This window comes from Meles meles, chromosome 5 (assembly GCF_922984935.1).
Source record: "Meles meles chromosome 5, mMelMel3.1 paternal haplotype, whole genome shotgun sequence".
Classification (NCBI taxonomy): Eukaryota; Metazoa; Chordata; class Mammalia; order Carnivora; family Mustelidae; genus Meles; species Meles meles.
In genome coordinates, this window is record NC_060070.1 from 131762023 (window position 1) to 131787168 (window position 25146).

Here is a 25146-nt window from a genome sequence, read left to right on the forward strand (position 1 = left end):
CATGGATGGGTTGTCATGAGTGAGGGGCTAAGGGACACAAATGACAACAGTGGGGAGTGGGGGTGTCAGGACCCAGCTAATGCCGGCAGTCTGATCTGGAGACTCAGTCCTGCTGCAAACACTTCTCTACCCACAGAGGGCACAGTAAGATGTCACACGGCCCCAGAGGGAAATAACTGAGGGTCCCAGGAGTCCTGCTGGCGTGGGTGTGGTAGTTGAGGCCCTGGCAAGATCACAGGGCCTGAAATCTGCAGGGACTGTAATGGCACCTATGAGTCAGGGCAGTTTGAACAGGGAGTTGAAGGCCAAGTTCAGTAATCCTGGTCAGCGTGAGCCAGCACCAGTCCATTTCCGCATTTGCAGAACCACGGATAGCTCCGTAGGACCTGTTGCCTCAAAGAAAAGAAAATGCACTTTTGTGAAGCTCACGTATGAAGGCCACATGGACCCCATAGCTTAGAAATCCCACTTCTGTGGAAAGAAGACACCAGGAAATCTGCCTGTAGAGCTAAGGAATGTGTGCCTTTTAAGCAGGGCAAGAAAAGAGACTGAGAAAAGCAGGAGCAGTTGAGGGGGCAGGGGGCCAATCCAAAGTCAGCAGGCTTTGTCCGGGTGGACACAGCCCCTCCCCTGTGTTTCTGGGTAGTTCTCACTGTTCTCACTGTGTTCTGGTTGATGTGTGCGCCCATTAATTCAGTTCGGGGTTAGTAACTGTTCAAGATCCCGGACACTCTCACCTGTTGTTCCAAGCACGCTGGCCTGTGTCATGTCCAAGAAACCCTCCTGGGCACACGGCAGCCTCCAGCCCATCCCCACTCGTTTTGCTTTTGTCATATCACCCTTCACCTCTGAGTCAGGCAGCCTCCCCCTGCCTTTCTGCCCAGGACTGCTCCCTTGTGGGCTCTGTTCAGGCAGGAAAGTCATGGTTGTCTGCAGTCCAGTCCTCCAATCCACATCCTCTCACCTGGCCGTTGTAGCTCTGCGCTCCTTAAAACAGCATGATACTTGAATATGTATGCTTTCTTATTTAACAACTTTTATCTGTCTTTCATTGTATCCTGCAGTCTGGCTTTTTTACCCTTAGAACTGCAGTGACACTACTTGCCCGAGTTTATTAATGGCTTCTAACCTCCCCTCCCACTGCCTCTTCTCCTTTCTCCTCCACCTCTCTGGGGCATATGCTACCACCACGTCCTTATGGCCACAGCAGCTTCCCCTTCCTTTGAGGGGGGCCTCTCACTGCCTTCCTGCTTCCCCACTGCCTCCTGGTCCTGCCTGTGGCTCTACAGCAGCATCGCTCCTCGCACTTCCTGTTTAGAGCTCCTGCTTCTCGATTCAACATTTCTGGGCGCCAGCCCCCAAGGACTCATCTCCGCCTGACTTCTCCAGCCCCCACTCTGATCTCTGGAGCATCTACACCTGAATAATAGCTGTGAATAAAATGAAGCTTCTGTCGTCCTCCCCTGGCTACATGAGACTCCACTGTGGTGCCCCATCTCCTGGGCACCCAGGCTTAATGGTTTCAGGGTCATCTGTGATCCGTTTCCCTGTTACTCAAGAAGTTATCTGGTCCTGTTGCAGACAGGTTGCAGAGGTTATCTGGTCCTCAAGCTGCAGTGGAGTGTGTCGAGGATGGTGGACAGTGAGAACACAGATGGGGAAGGTTCTGATGGAGGAGAGGTTGCAAGTTTAAAAGGATCCTTGCTAGCCTTCTCAGAAAGATTTAGGACACTCTGTGTTCCTGGTAACAGCAGCTTATCAAATGCTCTTTCAATTGGAAATACCTACAAGCATTGGAATGAGGGAGGCCAAGGTAATATTAGCATGTACTGTAGTGTGGATCAGTAAAGTGGATTTTAGAACGACCAGACTGGTATGCAGCCTTAGAAAAGAACAAGGAAACTGACCCGCTAAGACAGTTCTAAAATACTGTCAAATAATAAAAGCAGGATAGGACAAAATACTATGTCAGTGAACTACAACTTGTGTTTTTTGAAGGGGGTTGGAAATCTTTTTATTCTTGCTTCCTTGCGTATACGTCAAGATGGAAGGATACTAGGAAACCAGACGCGGGTTTTTCTAGCTAACTGGAGCGTGGGGGTCCTGGGCAGATGGAGAGCAGGGGTGGTGCTATCTACATAGATCTTCTTGCGTTTGTAGATTCTTGAACCATATATATATGCACATATAGCCTCTTCCAGAATTTTAAAAATTTTAATTTTTTTTAAACCTCTGAAGTATTTCTACTTCAGAAATACTTTTGAAAGTCCTACCAAGTCCTATCAAGTTCTACCAATTGAAATTGTTGTTTTACCAAGGAGATTATTTGACTTCTCCAGATGTCCATTCCTGCGTCTTTTCTGGTGGCCTTGGCTTATTTTCTTTCATTGTAGAGGAAATATTTCTGACCTGTAATTCCTGTTCTCCCCCTCCAAGAATCTCTGCTAACATTATTAGTAAAATTTGATCCAGTTTTCTTATATTTCTTTCCCTTTCTTCTCCTACCCGAAGGCTCTATATATTGATCACTAGGTGAGCTAATATTCAGACAGTTCGTATGAATAGGACTATAATCATTTTTTAATACTTGAATTCTTACTCTGACGTAACTTGATAACTCTAGGAAAGCATCAAATGAATCTCTTGTCTTTATTTTAAGAAATACTAAGTTCAGGAGACCATATGATTAAGACACAGCATCCCCTTTGACGCTGAGGAGCTGACATAGGAGGGAAAATTAGCAGAACACTACATGAAGCAGGAAAGAGAATTGTTTTGAAATTGTACTTAGAAGCCTGTCTGAAAATGTGGAACTGGGACCGGTGGGCAGGGAGCAGTCACATCCCAGGGCATCAGAAGAAAGAACTCCTGAAAGGCTCGAGTGCCCCACAAGGAGTGGGGGTGAAGGAACTGCCGTGGTGGCCACGGCCTCACCACCCACGGACCAGCAGAAACAGGTGGTCACGTATCTGTACACATCAATCCTGCCTGCATTCAGAAAAAGAAATGTCAACTGAGGGGCAGATAGCTTTGGCTCAAATAATATTTTCTTGAACCAATTTCCTTTTTTCCTTCAACTTCTCAAGCCTGGAACAGGTACTCTTCATGAGACCCATTCTCTTCTAATCCCATTCTTGAGAGGTCTCAAGTTTTATAGCTTCTTTTCAGCAAGTACTTTCTATCTTTATTTTTTTAGGCAAGATAAGCAGGAGGGTGATTTGCTTGTCAGACTTTGAAGGGAAGCAAATGCCTTTAAAAGCAGACTTTTTAGGGGTACCTGAGTGGCTCAGTTGTTAAGCGCCTGCCTTCGGCTCAGGACGTTCTACTGGAGTCCTGGGATCAAGCCCTGCGTTGGGCTCCCTGCTCTGTGGGAAGCCTGCTTCTTCCTCTCCCTCTGCCTCTACCCTCAACTTGTGCATGTTCTCTCTCTCTCTCTCTCTCTCGTGCTATCTCTATGTCTCTCTCAAATGAATAAATAAAATAAAATCTTTTAAAAATACAAAATAAAAGTAGACTTTTTAACAGCTTTGCTTTTACTACATTAAGTCATGTGCTCATAATGAGCGCTTTTACCCGATTCAGAGACAACAGCGGGGAGGGACTTTGTAGCTGGACATCACAGACCACTGTGATTTCAAACTCTTGGCAGGTTCGTCCCCGTTTATGGATGCGTTAACAGCCAACGGAACAACCAGCATACAGACATCTGTTACAGGAGTGACAGCCGGGAAAAGGAAGTTTATTGACGACAGAAGAGACCAGCCTTTTGACAAGCGATTGCGTTTCAGTGTGAGGCAAACAGAAAGTGCCTACAGATACAGAGATATTGTCGTCAGGAAGCAGGATGGCTTCACCCATATCTTGTTGTCAACAAAGTCATCAGAGAATAATTCACTAAACCCAGAGGTGAGAGACGCTCCTTGGGCTGACTTATGCTTCGTGTTTCTCCACGCCCTTGTATCCGGGGCCTGCTTTGCCTACTCAGTGCTTTGTGCCCCTTCTAACTCGCCTTCTGGACCATTGCGCAGTCCCACGGGACGATAGGAAGCAGGGGTGAGGCGGGCCGGTCTTGCTCCATACCCCACTGTGCCTGCGTGCAGCCCCTGCAAGTGCCACTGAGCCGCACGCGTGGAGGTTTGCCCCCTTGCTCCAGGGTGGGGCTGTGCTGTGCAGGGGTCATGTGGGCATATGCTTTTCTTTAGTTTTGTTGAGACAAGGTTAAAACAGCCAGGGTCCCAGGCCCTTCGGAGGGTGTCACCATCGATGCTCGTGGAACTTGGTTCCTGCTGCAGGGACTTGGGCTCGTGCTTGTTGCCAGGAGTATCTGGCAAAGCTGGCTTTCAGGGGTCCCGGGAAATGGGAGCTTGTGGAGGTTCAGAAACATGAAACCGTCTAAGATGGGAATTATTGGAGCCCGTGCTGTGCCTTCTTAAAATTCTGCATTCTGGTAGTTGTTTTCCACTTGTGAGCAGCTTTATTTCCAGACAAGAAATGTGTATGTCTGGCCAGGGTCACATGACAGACCGTTTCAGGGCTGGTCCCTGGGACATCTTTAAACTGCGAGTCTCTTCATTGGTTATTTGTAAAAGCCTCCTAGAGCTCATTTTCAGTGCTCCTGTGCCCTTCTAAAATGCCTCCGTGCTAATGTGCTTATATGCACCAAACTTCTGGGGTTTCTGTCCCAAGTGTGGTAGGCTGGTGTTAAAAAGAAAAAAAAAAAATAGTAGGGAATCCTAGTTTCTTTCAACTGGTTGAATGTGCCACCTGCTGTCCAAACTGTAGAAATGCCAAGTGGATATCCTGTATAACGTGCCTCATCTACTGACAGTCCCAACGACTAGAACACTAGGTAACTCGGATTTGGGTGACCTTCTAGTTATACTCTCTTCATAATTAGTCCTGTAACTTACCCTGTCCCGCATTCCCAGTCTCTGCTTATAGAAAAGAAGTTTGTGAATTACTTTAAACCGTGATAGATCCAGGGAAACAGTATCAGGTTTAGACTATACTTTCTCTGGGTCCAGATGGTCCAGGAACAAATGCTTTTCGGATTCCGTATCAAAAAATCCTCTTTGCCACTTTATCTTCTGGTGACTTCCAGGTCATGAAAGAAGTCCAGAGTGCCCTCAGCACGGCTGCCGCTGACGATAGCAAACTCGTGCTGCTCAGCGCGGTGGGCAGCGTCTTCTGCTGCGGTCTCGACTTTATTTATTTTATCCGGCGTTTAACAGATGACAGGAAAAGAGAAAGCACTAAAATGGCGGAAGCTATCAGGTATGCCCAAACGGTGTTTTTTTAACAGTTGGTTTGAGTGTCTGGCTCGGACCGTCCCCACCCGGGTGGAACAGGCACCAGCAAGCCTTGTGAGTAAAACGCATGTCTCCTCCACTGAGAGACACTAGTATCAAAATTAATTAAATCATCTGTCTTTTCTGTGGGCCTGGCATAAATTACTACTTGCCTTGAGCAAATAACTGATTTCAAGGCTGGCTCAAACCCAGTGAGCGCTCAGGGAATGTTCTAATGATTAGCATGTACAATAGCATATAGCCAGAGTTTCCATTATTTGTACTATGAGCGTGCCCTGTCTTCAGCTCTTAAATAAAGATGCATTCTCTTTCACATAATAACTTAGCATTTGCTTCACTCTGAAAGAAATTGGCTAGGCTTTATGACAAGCTGGTTCCATAATATCACATGAAAGTTTGTTTTAGTTCAAGTCGTACACATTCTTGTTCAAGTTCATCCCAAGTTCCAACTGCCCATAAAACTTGATCATGTGGAGTGAAAAGTAAGAGTTCCCTTTCTCTCACATTCTCCCCTCCCCCAAGGACCCACCGTTCATTTATGTCTTCCCAGCCTTTTTCTAAACACTGTCAAATATGCATTCCATACATATTAGAGCTAATATAGATTTATTTTTAGTTCTGTTAAATAAATGGAATTATACTGTGTGTTCTCTTGCAACTTGCCCTTTCCATTTAACAATGTGACTTGAGAGATTTCCATTTCTTCTGTTTGGGGAATTTCCACTGCTGTATTATAACATTGCAAAAAGCTTCCCTAGAATCACCTAACTCTGCTGTAAGCATACCCAGGTACATATTCTCTTTCCATAATCCTCACTTCTCATGCTAATCACTATAAGTATAATTTTAAAATATCTAATCAGAAATTGATTTTATTTGAAGTGAATGAAACCCAGTCACCAACCAGAAGACCATTGCACTCCCCTTCCCACATCCCGAAAATGACATATTCCTGAGTAACCCCTAAGAACCCTTTTTTTGTGCGTTTGCCTTGGTGAGGTACAGAAGGATGAGAACTTAGATGCACAGCTGTGCAAAGTAAACTTGATCAGATCTTCTCCAAATCCTCACATACCTGGGGAGTTGAAGTTGAACTTCTTTGGATGGTTATTGGGCTCTGCATGGCTGAGACCCTATGCCCAGACCTTGGGGACACAGGGCTTCCTGGTCCCCCAGACCATCCATAAAGGTGCACGTTGGGATTAGTGGAAGTTGTGCGTTGGTGGGCGCAGAGTGGGGCAGGGCATCTCTCTGACAGACTTCCCATGGTGATTCAGATGGGTTGCTATCCTAATCAGCCCGTCAGAGGAGTACTGGAACCCCATACCTTGGGGCTTCAGGGCATTGCCTTGGCCTTTTATAACATTTTTAACAGTTTTCAAAATCAATATGTTTTGTCACTGTATACAGATGTATGTACACATATCAGGTTCCTTTGTCTTTTTAAACATTACCACTTTTTAGGTTATCATATGATCATTGTTTTTTCTAAAATAGCTTGAAATTTTACAATCTGTTTTAATTACATATCATCTCTGGTCACCTAAATAATTTCAAGCTTGTAGTTTACTGGATAAGACCATCTTATTACTCCATTTCAAATTAAAGTGCTTGATCAATACACACAATTACTTGACAGTCAGTACTTCTAAGACAACATGTAGATATTCCTGATTGTTAACCCATCCCATCCTTTCAGGATGAACTGTGTGGGTTTAATTTTCACTTTTTAAATACAAACTATTGTGCCTCGTGCGGTGACTTTATAGATTTTCCGTAAGCTCACACCAACTTTACACACAGCACTGTGATTTGAGGAAGCTCTGCTGTAAGAATCAGATTCGTCTGCCAGCGCCTTCTGCGTTCTGGCTCCTTTCTCCCCGGAGACGCTTCCCTAAGCTCCACTCCTAAATTTCTGTGGCTCAACCCTAGGCCTGCCCACTCCTCCCAAGTTGAATTACCCTTGGCAATGGCTGAGGCTTGCGTTATTGGTATTAGAAACCACAGAGGAAAGATGGATGGAGAGACCGCATTCGTGGAACCTTTAGGTGACTTTGGTTGTTTATTTCAGTCACTACCCACTCCTGTTACTTGTCCAGACCCTCCATCTCCCCTTTCACTCTCCTCGCCCCCCACAAAATAGCTTTTCTACAAAAAAGCCAAATCCTGCTTTGGGGAAACCCACTTGTTCTTCTTTAAATGAATATATTTTTTATCAGTGTGAATTTTTCTTCATGTACTCTGGCAAGATACGAAAATAATGAGTTATACCAGATTCACTTAACCTTTGCTCTTGTTCATTTGCATTTAAATTAATTTTTATATGTGTAAGATCTGCTTTACACATAAAGCTATTTGTTATTTCTGTGTGTCTTATCTTGACTTTCTTAAAACTTGGGGGCAAAGAACATCACTATAGCCCGTTTCCCCCATGAAAAGCGGGAAATAGGATGAGGTTTGAGTTTGATTATCAGGTGTCTGCTACAGCTAATTCCATTACCAGGACTGCTGGTCATAACCAGTTTGCAGATTCATTGTAAGAAAAACATTCAGCACATTAGTGATAAAAACAAAAAGACTGTAAATCTGTTTATAACATTAAACTTTTGAAGTCTGTGAGAGCCAGTCGCTGCCTCTTAGTGTCTGAAGGACCGGGAGCCTCCTTGCCACAGGAGGCAGGCATCTTCTTCCCCATGGAGTGAGAGGAGCAGAGATGAGGGGAGACAGCAAAGCTAAGGAGCACCTGACCTCTCCCCATTCAGTGCTGCCAGACATTCAGAGTGAAGGGAGAACTGGCCCATTGAAAACTGGCCGTGAACTGGCTATTGAAATTTCAGATCCCTCTGGCCTCATTTTCCTCCAGACAGTTCCTACTCTGTTGTTCTTAGGTGATTTTCTTTTTTGGTGGTATCCATGAAGTAATGAACATTCTTCAGAAGAATGGTTAGAAGTTTGCTTTTATTTCATTAGAAGTCTTATTAGAAGTCTTTTTTAAACTCATTTTATGACAAATAAACCTCTTTCATTCCCTGCCATACCCACCACAGCCTTTATTATAGCTCAGTTCACACACAGTTCCCAGAGAGCTAAAATTTACATTCAGTATGTTGCACCCATGCGCTTTGATTTGAAGTTCTGAAATAGATTTGCTTTACTCCCCTAAAAGCCATGGACTGAAGGCCTCCTTGAAGGCCAGGCTCCTGAGCAGCATCCCAGGGCCCAAAGGCAGCCCCCGCCTCCCTGTCTCTGGTCATAGCGTGCCAAGCCTTTGTGGCTCTGCAAAGTTTCTACTGAACAGAATAAAGCATTTCTAAGAAGTTAGTTGTTGTTTAAAAAAAAAAAGAGAGAGACAAATTTTTCTATAGGCCATGCTCCTCGCTGACATCTCAGAGCTGTGTTCAGCTGTGTCCTCTGAAAGGGGAAGATGATCTTCGTGAGCGAGCCAGTGAATCCCTACCCCTCCCAGAAGCGGCCACTGGTTTCAGATGAAGCTATTATTCTAGGCAAAAATAAAATTAACTTGTGATGGGGGTGAGGAATCAGCTTCAAACAATTCTCCGGGCTTTGATTTTGCAGTATCTACTTTCAAAACATTTTTTCTTTTATACAAACCTATAATGTGCGAAGGAATACTGCCTTGTGGAGTGACTGATTCCTTCGACCGTTTCTCTATAAAGTCACGCTCTTACTGCAAGATTTGCTCATTTCTTTCATATTGTTCTGCCGCCCCAGTCACGGTGTCCAGATGCTGTTAGCACCAGCCCGGTTCCTCCCGGGCCCCTCTTCCCATGAGGCAGATGAAAGCAGGTGACTCTGGGGCACCCGGGGACAGATTTTTAAAACATCTGCTCTGCCTCATGGAGACCTTTTCAAGAGTCATCAGTAACTGAGCATAGAAAATGTATTTCCATCATGTCATTGACCCCAAATCCTCAAAAGGTGGCACAAGTGAAGTAGCTTTGTGTAAAGTGTCTACATTATTTCAAGAACTTATTTAAAAGGTGGTCTGCCTCCCTTTGTATCATTAAAACACAGTGTGCTGTTTCTAACAACGCCTCAGGCTCTCGTTTAGAAAGTCCTTACTGCAACTCATTCACTTGAATGAGTCAGTTCTTACTCAATGTAAAGATCCCAGGAACCTTAAAGGACCTTGGGGGCTGGGCTGAGGTCTGCACAGGCTGCAGGGCACCTTCGAGAATCCTCCGAGGAGCTCAGCCTGCAAGCTCCCCAGTTCTGCCGTGCATCCTCTCTTCTGTTCTGCGCATGCGCACGCACATGTACACACACACCCCAGGCCTCCCTAACCTGCCTCCTCCGAAAAATACGTGATCCCTCGTGTCCCTGTCTGGGGAGATGGGGAGACCACTTAAGATGTTAAGCCAGGATTCCCAGAGATGATCTGAATAGATTTGCTGTGGCTTTGAAATTGCTGAATTGTAGCGAGCAGCCAGATTGTTCCTTCCGGAACTAAAGATGGGGGTCCGGTTTAGAATTCTGTGATTCTGAGCTAGAACTCCGACGGCCTTCAAGGAATTACCTTCTGTTTTTGTTGGTGCGTGCTTGTCTTTTTCCTCACTGTGTTAAATTGTAACGAGCAGCAATCTCCGAACACAAAATTAGACTCTAGTGATAGGAGAAGATGCACATTCCCAGTATGGTGTGGCACTAACCTACCCTAAATTGAAAAGCAGCCTACTTTCCCAGTCTGATCCTAAAACAAATCCAGAAATAGCGCTGGCTCGGTTTTGAAATCCACATCCTCTGTGAAGGCTGCCCTGCCCCTGGTCTTGCTCTCCTTTGCAGTCCTGCTGTATTCGTCATCCGCAGCGCACAGTGGGATACGCAGTGCATACAGGCAGTGTCTCTGCTGCTTGCTGTGCTTCCTTGGATCTCCAGTCTTAAACCAGCCTGGAAGTTTCTACACCCCCAAGTCTTTCCATCTAATTCTGGACAAACACAGGAAATCTCTGGTGTTCCCAGTCAGAGTTGTCTGAAATCACGTATCAAGTCCAGACCCCGACCCCATGGGTCATAACCCCAACCTCCTAGTCTTTGCTCAACACCAGGCAGTTTTGGTAGGCCCCGTGCTAGGTTTTCTTTGCGAAAGTTTCTAGATTAGCCATGGGAATCCCACAGTGTTTTTTGGGCTCCTTATATCTTAAACGGAAGAAAAGTTGTGGAGAAAAAAAAAATCTATTGGTCCTAGAGCCCAAGAGCCAGCTGCAAATCCAGGAGCATCCTCTGACTGGACTTGACCTGTAATCTTCATGCAGGTCCTGTAGCTGCTCTCACGTAGCGTCCAGGATATCGTCGGGCCTTTACAGCATACGGTAAATAAGACCATGGCTCCCTTCTAGGAGAAGGCCTTCAAGGAATCTCAGCTTACACTGATATTTATAAAGTTTACCTCTTGGTATGGTGAATCTATAATAGTAGATTTTTCTGTTGCTCAAATACACGTTTTGAGTAATTTCCCATTTATTTTTTTATTTTAGAAACTTCGTGAATACTTTCATTCAGTTTAAGAAGCCTATAATTGTAGCAGTAAATGGCCCAGCCATTGGACTAGGAGCCTCCATATTGCCTCTTTGTGATGTGGTTTGGGCCAATGAAAAGGCTTGGTTTCAAACACCCTATACTACCTTCGGACAGAGTCCAGATGGCTGTTCCACCGTTATGTTTCCCAAGATTATGGGAGGAGCATCTGTGAGTACCTCTATTTTTTTTTTAATTACTCTAGAAAACTTCCTGAAGAAATGCAGTTTGGTCATTGTCATTTTGTGGGGACCTTCCTTTCAGAGGCTCTTGTAGTTCAATTCTCTTCACTAACTTGTATTCTTAATTCATGAAATCATAAGGTTTTCATATTTTGGTTCATAGAACATTTATTGACACTGGGTTGCATCATTTCCTAGAGAAGGACCTTACGCAGCGAGCACTCTCTCTCTGCATAATTGACCCTGATAACCATTATTAGTAAATACCCAGTTTGTAACTCAAACAACAGTGTGCGCCATCAAAAGGTCCTTGACCAAATAACCTAAGAGCATCACTCATAAGAGAAAGTGATGAAGGAGCTAAGTTGGTTATGATAAGAGAACTCTTCCCCTCTCACTGTGGAGCTTTATTTTTTTTTTTAACTGTTTAATCCATCCATAATAAGAGTGTGTGTTTGCAGCTTTTGATTTTTTTCAAGCAGTTACACAGATTGCATTTCTTACTCCGTGAAGTAGGTGGTGTCAGGGGTTAGGGTCTTCACAAGCCAACACTGAGGTAGAGTTTATCATGGTGGAGAAATACTCAGTAATCCACACCTGTTGTCAGGATGGCAGTGGTAGGGGGGCTGGACAGGAAGACAGGCTCACCAAAGCTCGGGCCACCTGGAGAGCTCTGGAGTACGTATGGCCTGTCACAGTTGTCCCATAGTGGACTGAAATGGCTGCTTCCTCTGTGTCCCTCAACGCCCAGGAAGAGTGCTGTGACCGTGGATGGGGCGCCCTCTCTGTAGCAGAGGGCGATCCCTGAAGGAGCTGAAGCCTGGCTGCTGACAACACTCCCAACAGCTGGGACGGCAGGACCTCCCTTGGACGGACCTGAGCAGCACTTCCCCATGTCCACCACAGTCCACCCCTCGGCCCCTCGTACCCACCTCCTCATACACATTGAGGGGAGCCACTCGTCCCAGGGAAAGATGTAGAAGAGAAGGATTAGCCACTGGTAATCATTATAGGCAAGAACTGCCTAGATCTTAAAGTTAGCAGGTAAAAGTATGAAGAGAACATGGATATTTACATCCTCGCATTATTTATGGTAGGAAAGATAGTAACTTTACAGTAGAGAAGCCTGGCAGGCATCACCTTACTGAGTGGTCAGAGTCCCTGGAAATGGGCCCCGTTGTTGGCCCCTGACCTGCTGCAGCAAGAGTGACATGGCATCGCTCCACCCGAGTCCTGCCCTATGGGCATCACCTCCCTCTGGTGTGGATCGAGCACCAGACAAGCCCAGGCTGTGGCATGGTCTGCAGACACGGTGCAGGGCCCTGCCCAAGTGCCATGTGGTCAGAGAACTCACTGAAATACCTAGGCGCTGCCCCACACTGGAGGGGCCGGGGGCTGACAGCGCCGTGCAAAAGCAGGGCTCTCCGACCACTTCGGGATCAGAGGAAGGACTGTCTTGGGAAAATATGCAAACTTTGCAGGCAGTCTGTGGTCTGACTCCTAGTACTGTGTTTTTGGTAGTTTTCCGGTTTTGGTCTTGTAAGTTGTCCTAGAAGATGTTAACGTTAGAGAAAGCAGATCCTCCTTGGCAGGCGACTCACACTAGTAAATCCTGGTGTGGGTCTGCGCTCTCTGCATTCTTGCTACCCAGGAGCCCCTCTGCCCGCGTCAGCGGCAAATAGCAGTTACCCCAAAGCCCTTATCCGTGAGGGTTTTTTTGCGTTTGAACCACCACCAGGGCCATGTGATCGGGGCACTCCCTAGCCCATGAGGGGTGCTCTCTGCCAGCCAGCCTGGGAGCAATCTTGTTCCCAAAGCCATCTCATCACCTCTTTCTCTCCCGTTCCCACCCCGACAAGTTAGTTTCTCTGGAAGCAGAGGCTGAGAGGGATTTGGGCACCCAGAACACAGGGTCCGCCTCTATGGTGGGGCAGGGAGGAGGCAGGAGTGGGCAGAGGGCAAGGGTGAGCTGTGGTAACGCCCTGACACAACTCCCCCTGAGCCCACAGGGAGCCCTGGGGCATACCTGGGCCCCACTGCATTCAGAGCCTGGTCTGTGGGGTGTGGCCACGCCAAGGAGCCCTCCCAGAAGGCCCCCGTGAGCGGCGCTCCTGGCAGCGGGGCAGCGAGTGTTCCTGGGTCGAGGCGTCCGGGCGGCACATCTGTGTCCACCCCGGGGTGCTGTTCCGTGTGTCATAGATGATGAGGTGGAGCCCCGTTTGGGTCCTGAGTCTTGTGTGCACCACGCCGCACCCACCCAGCAGTTACTGCTACCTGGTTCTGGTGGTAGAGTCGTTGCCAGGAAAATTACTTCAAGTTCATGCTGAGTTATCACCGTGAAACAGATTGCTTCCTGACAGCCACTCCCCATTCTGGGAGTGAAGACTCCTTGCCGTCAGTGAAAGCCTTCTCCGTGCAGCCCGAGTCCTTACTCTAGAGGGGACTGAAGTGACCGGTGCAAGGGGAGGTCGGACGCTAACACGGATACCCGGGAAGAGCAGACTGGGGCAAATGGACATTCAAGCCCATCTGGGGCAAAGACATCCTGAAATGGGAGTCCTTGGGCCAGAAGCTGCCCCTGAACCCATCACGCTCAGAACACTGAAGTGGGAAGTCATGACGAGATGAACGCCTGCTCATCGGGCAGGCGCATTTTCGCTCACTGGGCAGCTCTTGAAAACACATCAGTTCCTGCTTATTCTTCTCCCGTGGGGTGCCGTGTCCCGCCTCCCCCTCCCCGAAGGCCCACGCAGCAGCGCCTAGAGACCCAGCTGTCACCATGGAGGCAGGCTGGGTGCCCGTCGGCCTCCCACCCATCGCAGGCCAGCCGCCTTGCCAGAGCTGTCCAGTCCGGCTGTCGTCAGCGCCTGGCCAGGAGACCCTGCCCTGAGGCAAGAGCAGAGAGGTTAAAGTCGACTCAGAACGTGCAGAGCGCTGGACTAAAACCTGTCTGCAGAAAGCAAGTGAATGCCGCTGGGGGAGGCATGACGTGACCGCGCTCGTTGGAAGTGACGCCCCAGGTGCCAAGTCCCCTTGGGGAGCTTCCGTTGGGGCAGCCTGACGCAAGGCTACCCCAGGTTTGAGAGTTGAGAGCCTGACCTGAGGGAGCAAGTGGCAGAGCCTCTGCCTCCATGAGGTTCAAAGCTCCCCAACCCCGGGGTGCCTGGGTGGGTCAGAGGTTCAGCTTCTGCCTTGGGCCTCAGGTCATAATCCCAGGATCCTGGGATTGAGTCCCCCATTGGGCTCCTTCCTCAGCAGGGAGCCTGCTTCTCCCTCCCTCTGCTTGTGTGTGCACTGTCTCCCCAAACCCTCCCACCCAAGCTGGTCAGGTTTCCTCACCACACTTCTTAATGTGGTCTTTCGGGCTGAAAGAAAACTCTACTTTTCTCTGGCATTTCTCACTCGTCTAGATAGTTAAACTCTAACTTTAAAAATGGTTGACCATCGGGGCGCCTGGGTGGCTCAGTGGGTTAAAGCCTCTGCCTTCGGCTCGGGTCATGGTCTCGGGGTCCTGGGATCAAGCCCCGCATCGGGCTCTCTGCTCAGCAGGAAGCCTGCTTCCTCCTCTCTCTCTGCTTGTGTCTCTGCCTATCTTTAAAAAAAATAAATAAAAACAAAATTTAAAAAAAAAAAATGGTTGACCATCTTGGAACAAAATGGCAGCCTGTAAATTTCCAATGACCATATCTTTGCAAATCTGTTTCTTGGGTACAAGTTAGAAACTTCTCATGTTAAAACTACTGGAAAGAGGGGCGCTTGGGTGGCTCTATCGCTAAGCATCTACTTTCGTCTCAGGTCTTGATCCCAGGGTCCCGGGATCAAGCTCTGCATCAGGCTCCCTGCTCAGCAGGAAGCCTGCTTCTCTCCCACTCCCCCTGCTTGTGGTCCCCCTCTCTCTGTCAAATAAGTAAAATCTTTAAAAAACTACTGGAAATGGAGCATATGAGAACATGCTCATTCAAACTGAGTGTATTTAATTTTACTAATCTTATGGTATTACTGTTGACCGTCATTTAAGCCAGCTCGCTGCCTATAGTTACATGAGGAGTACTAACGACCGTGAGTCAGGCCCACTTCCATGCCCTTGAGTGAAGCCTGAATTATCCTTTGTTGTCCTGCACGTCCAGCCATCAGGAGTAGAAAAGACTAAGTCGGGAAAACTCTCCAGGGACTACAGCCACAGAGTTAGCCCAGCTCTGAAAGGACAACGTAGTGGCAATGACAGGTCACCACATGGCGGGAGACTACTCGGATGGCCCAGTTGGCTAGCACAGCTGTGTGGGAATCATGGAAAGGGAGAAGGGAGGAAGAGAATCATGGTAGGGCTCTGTTCTACCTCCAGAGGGCAAAGAGTAACATTGAGAGAAGTGACAGGAGGGGGGGACAGGTCCACAGAGGGACTGGAGAGGGAACACTGGGAGGAGACTTGCTCTTCCCCACACCACACTCTCCACAGGCACATGTTCACATCCACAACTCGAGCTAAGACCCTGTGGTTCCAGCTGGTCTTGAAAACATACTTCATCTTCACTTAAATGATGTCCTTGTGGTGTGGTCTGCTGTGTGTTGAGCGTGAGAGAAGCACAAACTAGGAAAACTAGAGCACTTCCCACCAGGCACTCCTGTCACCCTCTCTCATTACTGTTAGGTCCGTCCTCTCAAGAACGATCTTAACAGCTATTAGTAAGGTGAAGTCAGGCCTCTGAACACATTGTTTATTTTTGACCTTCTTTTCACTGAGAAGAGGTTGTTCAGTACAAGGGTTTTCAAATAGAACATCTCTGAACTCTTCAAACATTTGTGACTTTGTCCACGACTTGACACAAGTAACAGGTCCACATTGGCACCAAAATAAATCATGAGTGTGAAGGACTTTAGTCCTACTTGTGGGGACCCAGCTCTCCACCCTGTTCTCCATCCTCTGCCTGTGTTGGAAGGACAGCAAGTCAGCCAGCCATTTCCTTTGCCAGCTCTTCTTCCTTGGGTGTCGTCCACGTTGTGTGTTTCATGTGCAGTAAACATCTCCTTGCATTTATGGGAGGCATTTCTTAACAGTTTACCTCTAGGAAAAGGGAGTTCTCCTCTGAGAGTGTGCTTTACCTGAGTAGCAGTAAATTATGGTCAAGTCTTCACCATGACCATCAGAGTCTTCAGGAAGGTTAGCAAGATACACTGCAGACAGGAAATCGTCACCTCAGAACAGCACAAAGTTTCCTTGTGATAAGGGTTTTCTCCCTATTTTGATATCTATGAGCCTGTGATTTGAATGAGCTAAACTCTGTGCACATAGTGTTGAGACCTTAACTGATATGGAATCCAAGACAAAGTTAAAGTCAGGTCCAAATATATACATACACACATGCATATATACTTTCTCTTGAACAAAAATAAGTGTTCATTTCCTCCACTGACTCTTTTGAAGTAACTATAGTCAGACCCTTCTAAGACTACAGTACTCATTTTGGATGCCTTCAGGTGCTGAATAGTTTCTTACTTTAATGTCCAAGTGATAAAATGTGGCCTTCTGAGTTACACTTGAGCAGAAACAGTCACTGTCCTTAGAACATTGTATATATTGAGAAAACTCACCATTGGCCTCTCAGAGAGAGAAAATTTTGAGTAGTAATTTTGTGACTGATTTGGATCCCCAAAACTATAAATTGTCTAGCTTTGCTTATGCCTCAGTTTCCCAGGATACCGTTTTGGGTACTGAGTGACTTCACATGTGGGAATGGCTGCCACTGGGAAGGAGGCAGCAACTGGAGAGGGACATGCCGGGAACTTCAAGCTCACAACAAGTAGACCTTCTCTAAGTGAGATTGCTTGGTTTTTCCCCTGTGATTCTGTATTACTTTTTTTTTTTTTTTTTTTAATTTCCAGTCAGTATGTTACTTCTCATCTGCATGACTGATTGTGCCTTGTTGGGTTTCTTCTTCGTGCACAGGCTCCAGAACAGTGCCCATTAGCTAGAAGCCCAGAGGAAGCCCAGCGAGTCCCCAGTGGGGCCCGCACTTTCCCATACCCATCCTTGATTTGAATTTTTTAGATGAATTTTCAGGTCGGGTCTTTTCTCCCTGCCTGTGCCATACAGCTCATACCAGTATCAACTCTTCTTCCTTTCAGGCGAATGAAATGTTACTCAGTGGACGGAAGCTGACGGCACAGGAAGCGTGCGGCAAAGGCCTGGTCTCCCAGGTGTTTTGGCCTGGCACCTTCACCCAAGAAGTCATGGTTCGCATCAAGGAGCTTGCCTCCTGTAACCCAGTTGTAGGTGGAATTCATTCTCTTACATATATTACCTTTCTCCCTGCCATGGCCTTTCTTCCAGAGAGCTCACCCGTGTGGCGGTATTTCCGGCGGCCTCCTCCTCCGCTCCCGGCCCCGCCACCTCGTGTGAAATGCTGCGGCGCTAACACTGGCGCCGCCACTCCGGACGGGCTCATCTCATCCTCTCGGCTGCAGAGGCCTGAGAGTGAAAGGAATACATTTCAGAGATTTACAGATTTCACAGTGTCCTGTAAAACTCTGCGAGAACCATCTGTATAGTTCTTTCCTGTTTCCAAAGCTCTTTCCTATAAGTTATGTCTGCCCCCCACCAGGCCCCCACAGTGGATATTAAGCTTCTGTTTGACAAATGTGCTGGGTAACATTCAGTCCGGTATCAGAATTGCATTTAGCAAATTAGAAGATGAGTGTTACCGAGTATTAACTGACATGACTCCCATCTAGACTCTCCCTGTCAGAACCACCCTCGTGATTAAGATTAAAGCCTGCTTAGAAAATCCCCTCGGCGGGTATTCCTAGAGTTTTCACGGAGCATCCCGAGGGTCCGTGCCTAGCGCTGGGGCCACGCTGGCCTCCAGCAGCAACAGCAGCATGGGGCCGGGGCTTGGGCCCGGTCCGTCGGTCTCGGTGGGGGGTTGGGGGGCGGAGGGTGGGCTGCAAGCAGCACGGCTCTCCTGAGATAGCTCAGTGGCTGAGTGGTTGAGAATCCGCCTATACCCAGTGTGCACACAGCATAGCCCTATCTCGGGCCTGACGGGTGTCCTGATGGAATGTCTGTAAGCCTGATTTCAACAGGGAAGTCCTCAGGTGGATAACTGCCTCTGGGGACAGGTGGGCCGGTGCTTGCGGACGCGCGTCCTTGCTAACCCGCTGCTGCTCGTCCGCTGCAGGTGCTGGAAGAGTCAAAGGCCCTCGTGCGCTGTAACATGAAGCTGGAGCTGGAGCAGGCCAACGAGCGGGAGTGCGAGGTGCTAAAGAAGATCTGGGGCTCGGCGCAGGGCATGGACTCCATGCTCAAGTACCTGCAGCGGAAGATCGACGAGTTCTGATGGGCGGTGGCTGCTGGGGACACGGGAACTCCAGAGTGGGACATCGGTGGCGCCAGGTTGCCCTCCTCCCTCCTCACGGCCTGACACAAGTTCACTCTTAGCGCACGCTTGGAAGCAGGACTTGCGACTTCCAGGCTATTTATTATCAAGGAGTTTTTAAGTACTGTAACTTTAAAATAAATAACTATAAAACTCCTTTGTCCGAACATCATTATTTTATACTTAATATACACACAAGTATAAAAGTGTAATGATGAGCTCTAGACTGCTCTTCAAAGCTCTAATTTTTGTTATCTTTAGCTAGTACTGTATAAAGAAACGAAGTGTGTTTTGCTGGTTTTGGGTGGCGGAGAGATCTGGAATAATGTTTGTTTTCCTGGTTTTTTTCCTTCTAGAACACAGAACCTAAAGAGGTATTAGCCAGCCTCCTCTCTCCTGCCCCACTCAGAGATACAGAAAGATCTGAGATGTGCCTTTGTCTCCAGAAAGGTACAGATACCTCAGAGATGAAATGTCCCGAGTCAAAAGTGAAACTTATCCAGTAGAATAAGTATTTTGATGAAAAACCCACTGACGAACATAGCCCTCAACTAAAGTACGCTTAGGATTCATGCTGGAAAATCCATTGATTCTTTTTAATAAGTCCCCAGTTAATACCAAGAACCACTGTCTTTCCGGAAGAAAGCTTGTTTTACAGTATTAGTGAATCACTGAATAGCTTGAGTATGAATATCTAAGTTATAAGTTAGTCTTAGTGGAGTTTAAAGAGTTTTTCTGACCCTTTTGAAAAAATAACTACATAAGTGCTTCTTGTTGCTGGGTGAGAAATACTACTTTATATACAGTTTTGGTTTTCTATCTGCAGATACGATTGATGTATTACACCAAAAAAAAGTATTTTTATGTTTATAAAGTGTAATTTTTAGGTTCACTTAGAATATATTTTATTTAATAAGTTAAAATTCTTTTGGCACACTATTAAATGCAGAAACTCCTTTAAAAAGAAAAAAAGAACTACCTTATATTCAATGTTTCATGTTCCTGGTCTCTGCTCTCATGTCTACGCACGATGCGGAGTACAGTGTGGTGTCCAAGAGTGCCCTGTGTAAATAGACATTCACATTCCTTTCAGGAGTGGGGACTGATTCCCGATTACAGACGCCTATTACTAGTTAGGCTTCTGAGCTTGCAATCATATTGAATGTATGAAGAATGAAATAAAATCAAAACCTTATTTTTGTACAGTTTGGAAGTTTATACTTAGAACCGACCACCTCCCGGCCACGTGGAGAGCTGTACAGTGTGTAAATCTGCCTTTACCCTGGATTGGTTGGTGCAGTATTTTTGCATCTGTGGGACCTACTTTTTCGTTCCGTAGTTTGAACTATATATATAATAAACTGTACAATCTGTAAAGTTTTTATAGAATAAATATTCAGCTGTGAAAACTGGTTAAATAAAACTAATATTTCTTAACACATTTGAAATGTTCGCCTCATTCTTCACTCCTGAAGTTTCTCAGGGGACGTTCAGTCTTTCTCGTGAGGTAGAACGCATGGGGGCAGACAGCTTCTGTAGAGTTGGGAGAGTAAGGAGCACCTGCGGGACTGTACCTGGAGAGGAGCTAGAACATGACAGACGTCGTCCTTCCTGTACTCCCCCCAGGCGTCCATCTTCTCACTCCTCTGTCATTCTGCGCATTCCTAATGATGTTACCTACTTCTGCCTATTTCTGAACTTTATATTGTATCACATATAAGCTTCAGTGATTAACTTAATATTAAGGGAGTTTTAACTTATTTCTTCTTTATCCAAACCTACAACGTATGTGTTTTCATTCCTGTTTCATAGAGAACCTGAAGTATGAAATCCTTCACCTCCAGTGGGATCTGGCTTCCAGCCCAGGACAATGTGGCAAAACAGGCATCCTGGCAGCAACCCATACTGCCTGTTTCCTAGAATTTACAAACATGGAACTAAATCAGTTGGGTTCTCCTTAAATTAGGGCTCTGACTACACCATCCTGGATTTTGCTTTCTCCGGGCCATATTGGCCACATGCCTTCTTCTCTGAAGCAAAGCTTTCATGTTCCAACTTCTGGCTTATGAATGGAGCCCAACTAGGAGGAAGAACTGATAACTTGAAATCCTGATGTTCGTGCCCAGCATTAGTGACAGCAGGAAATGCTATCTTTCAGTTTGGTGGAAGTCTAAATTGGTTCACCTTCAGAGGAGAATTGGACAGAATCTAGTAATTCCATGTATACAGATTCATCATAAGGACTGAATTCTTGCAGGATGTATGAGAACAAAGATACGTAGGCAATTAAATTGATCCCCGGGTTTTCCCTAACAGTGGAAAGCTGGAAATGGCATACACATTTGTCAGTAGGGTTGGAGTAAACAATTAGGTCACACATACAATGAATACCCAGCTGTATTTATACATACAAAATTTATTTTATTTTTACATATATTTATACATATAAAATTTATATATATAAAAGAATAAAGTATAAACCTTTGGTGAAGAAAGCATGTTGTAGAGCAACTTAACATCAAAAACACCCATTGTGTGCTTAAGAGGTCAAAAGGATATGCCCAAAATCCAGGCTCCCTTCTGCTTATGAGGTCCTCTTCCCCAGTGCTTCCCAGCTGCTGGGTTTAGATACTGCTCAGCCCTTGGCAAGTAGAGGTGAAAGGCAGGAAAGCCTCTGACCAGGCCGACCCTTCTCAGTCTCCGTTCCTCGGCTGTGCTGCTGGTGAAACAGCACGTACACTGCCGGATGTGCCAGGCGCCGTTCAAACACCTTTGGGTTTTAGCTCATGGGTTTTTTGAGAAAACTCCATTTCCAGAGAGGATTCAAGTACTATAAATACGCAGTCACTATAAAATGAGAGCTCTCCAGATAATCTTTTGGTAGGCTGATGTAATTTCTGGCAACTCTGACGAGACCAATGAAGACAAGAAATAGAGGAACACTGGACTTCGAAGATGTTTGAAGGGAATCACGCCCATGATGTAAGAGGAGAGAAGCCTGGAGGGCTGCTGGCCAGGCTGCTCCTATTCCGCTCCTTGGCCTCTTTGCTTGGTTGGGAGTGAAGGAGGGTAACCCAGGTCTCTGGGCAAAGCAAGAGCGCAGTGAGCCAGGGCCAGCCTCCATGACCAACTCTCTCCCTCAGCCACACCACAGAGCTTTTAACCCACTCCTACATGACTTACTCACTTCTAATAAAAACATGTTATTCTCCAAAGGAAGGAAATTGTGTACGCTGCAGGAGAATTGGCACTTAACCAAATACAAACACATACCTTAGGGACAGCTTGGGGCTGTGGGACTCTGTCAGCTGAGTCCGTCACTGCTCTCAGGAAGCTCAGCCTCATCTGCTTTCCCTAAATCCAACTAGCCCAGGTGGTGGCTCTCAGTTACTGATTGTTGTGTTCTCCCATAACCACCTTTCCCAGTCCATGCCTTTCCTGCCCTAGAGGAACTCGAGAGGCCTGCCAAACACGCCAGGTGCCAGCCCTCAGGAATAGAGGCTCTGGCCAGGTGCAACCCTGCAAGAGGCCTTTGCCCTGGAGTAAAGCCCAGAGCTGGAGAGTGGGAGAGGATCTGTGACGTGGCATGCATCTGTTCATACACAAGGAGACCGAGACTAAAGGTGTCAGGTGACTTTCTTGTCATGTAAGGACAGCCTATAAGTGGCATGGCATCCAGGAGTAACTGGTGCTCTTCACGCTCCATGGCTGGCTGCCTGCCTGCCTTCCTTCACTGGCCAAAATCAAATTGAAATGAACACTGGCTACAGGTAGTGTAGGGTGGTGCTTATCCCACTTTGTTGCATGTTAGAATCACCTAGAAAGCTTAGAAATTCTTGGTGCTTGGGTGTACATGAAAACAAATCACCATCCCTGAGCTGAGCTCCGTGCATCTGGGGTATTTGACCCAGGTCACTTAACTTTGTCTGTGCCTGCGTGTGGTGATGGATAGGAGTGTGGCCTGGAGGACTCAATGCATTCTGGCATCTCATGGACCTGATTCTGGGCGTGGCAGTGGGGCACAGTGGGGCACAGTGGGAGCTTTAGGCTGTTGGCAGCTTGGGATTTAGGGCTTTTTCCAGTGGAGGCTTGCCCTACCTAGAGAGTTTTAGTGGTTTACAAACTATTTCTGCATCTGGAGGAGCTAGACCAGTCCACAAAGCCTTCAGTGCTGGCATCTAGAAATAAACATCCTCCATATTTGGCAACAGAGGCAGGCCTGACTATATCCCAGGAAACTCCTCCCTGTTCTCTAGAGAACATTCCTGACAGTATCTCTGAAGACACTGAAAATGGATTTGAGTCTTGGTTGAAAAGTTACTTTTTTTGGTGAGGGAGAAAACTTGAGTTAAAAGCCAACATTACAATCTTAGAGACATTTCATGTCCTTAGATGACTAGTAAGTTGTTTAATAAAGCATTTTAAAAAATAAAAGCTAAGGTATAATGAGTTTTGACATTAATTCCTATTTTCCTAATTTTACATTGTATTCTAAAACTGGTCAATGTGTATCTATACCAATATGCATATAGACTACAGACTATATATATAGTCACCCATGTGAAACATCCTGGATAAAACAAGTAGGCATAAGATTACAAGGGAATAGAACACCTGAACAACAGTATAGACTATATAGGTAATTAAAATTATTGTGGGGATCATTTCGTAATATAAATACTGAATCAGTATGATGTACACTGAAATTAATAAGATATTGCATGTCAATTGTACTTCAGTTTAAAAATGTACACCTAACACACACATCTACAGAACCCTCCACCCAGCAGCAGAATACATATTCTTCTCAAAGGCACAAGGAATATTTTCCAGAACAGAACATAGGTTAGACTATAAAACAAGTCTCAGTGAATTTAAGAGGATTCAAATTATAGAAAGTGTATCCTTCAACCACAGTGGAGTTAGAAATCAGTGACAAATTTAGAAAATAGAAAAATATGTGGAAATTAAACCTCACATTCTTAAAACAAAGTTTCGTAAGAGAAATTAGAAAAGATCCAGAGATGAATGAAATTGAAAACCCAGTGTAACAAAACGTAATAACAAAACACCTGTATTTTAAAAATAGAAAAATAGATACCAAATCAATAACCTAACATTCTACCTTAAGAAACTAGAAAAAGAAGAGCAAACTAAACTCACAGCAAACAGAATGAAGGAAATAAAAATGATTAGAGCAGATATAAATGAAATGGAGAATGTAAAAACAATAGAAAAAATCAAGGAAATTTCTTTGAAAAGTTTAATGAGACTGACCAATGGAAAAAGAATATCCAAATTACTAAAACCAAGAGTAAAAAAGAGACAGTACAACCAACCATATAGAAATAAAAATAATTATAAGGGAATACTGTGAACAATGGTATGCCAAAACACTAGGTACACTATATGAGGTGAATTAATTCCTAGAAAGACAAAAACTACTGAAACTGACTTAAGAAGAAATAGAAAACCAGCATACACACCAAGCAAAGAGATGGGTTCAGTAATCAAAAAGCTTCCCACCAAGAAAAACCCAGGACCAGGCTTCATTCATTCATTCTATCAAATGCTTAAAAAGTAATCAATATCAATCCTTCACAAACGCTTGCAAAAAATAGGATAAGAGGGAACACTTTCTAACATATTCCACGTGATCAGTTCTAATACCAAAACCATGCACAGATATCTCAAGAAAACTATAGATCAATGTCCCTTACAATATAGATGCAAATATTCTCAACAAAATAATCTGGCACTGTATAAAAATGATACACCATGACCAAGTGGGTTCATGGCTGCAAGTTTGGTTCAAAATAAAGATAGATGATAGATAGATAAAATAATAAAATTATATGATCATCTCAATAAATGCAGGAAAGCATTTTTAAAATCCAACAGCCATCACAATAAAAATAAACTAAACAGAAGGGAATTTCCTCAACTTGATAAAGGACATCTATAGAACCCACAGTTAACATCATACTTAATGATGCAATTGAAAACTCACCCTAAAATCAGGAACAAGACAAAGATGTTTGCCTTTGCCACTTATATTCAACATTGTACTCAAAAGTTCTAGCCAGAACAATTAGACAAGAAAAAGAAATAAAAGACATCCAGGTGGTAGAGGAAGAAGTAAATCTGTTTATTTGCATATAACATGATCTTATATATAGAAAACACTAAGGAATCCACAAAAAAACATTTTAGAACTAATAAGCTCAGTAAGGTTGCAGGATATGAGATACATACACAAAAATCAGTTGTATTTCCATACACTATTACTAAATCTAAAAATAAATTTAATTTCATTCATAATAGAATAAAAACAATAAAATACGTAGGAATAAATTAATCAAAGAAGTGCAAACTTGTACACTGGAAACTATAAAACACTGCTGAAAGAAATTAAAGAAGACCTAGGGTGCCTGGGAGGCTCAGTTGGTGAAGCGTCTGCCTTTGGCTCAGATCATGATCTCAGGGTCCTGGGATTGAGTCCTGCCTCGGGCTCCCTGCTCAGTGGGAAGCCTGCCTCTCCCTCTGCCCTTCATCCTGATCTTGTGCTCTCTCTCACTCTCCCCCTCAAATAAATAAAATCTTTTTTAAAAAAATTTAAAGAAGACCTAAATAAAAAGCATTCATGGACTGGAAGACCTACCTTGTTAAAATGTATAAACTAAATTTATCTACAGATTTATTGAAATCCCTGTAAAAAATCACAACCTCCTTTTTTGCATGAAAAAT

The 25146-nt window shown here is 45.4% G+C and overlaps 1 protein-coding gene across 2 annotated transcripts in view; it reads left to right on the plus strand.

The window, feature by feature from the left end:
• Positions 1-19847, plus strand: part of CDYL (chromodomain Y like) — a 181283-nt gene extending 161436 nt beyond the window's left edge. For both annotated transcript variants that reach the window (XM_046006444.1, XM_046006445.1), the window contains exons 3-7: positions 3650-3906; positions 5102-5274; positions 10805-11015; positions 17150-17293; positions 18202-19847. In XM_046006444.1, the coding sequence (XP_045862400.1) occupies positions 3650-3906; positions 5102-5274; positions 10805-11015; positions 17150-17293; positions 18202-18360 (944 nt within the window). In that variant the 3' untranslated portion in view covers positions 18361-19847. The remainder of the gene's footprint in view (positions 1-3649; positions 3907-5101; positions 5275-10804; positions 11016-17149; positions 17294-18201) is intronic.
• Positions 19848-25146: the final 5299 nt, after the last annotated feature.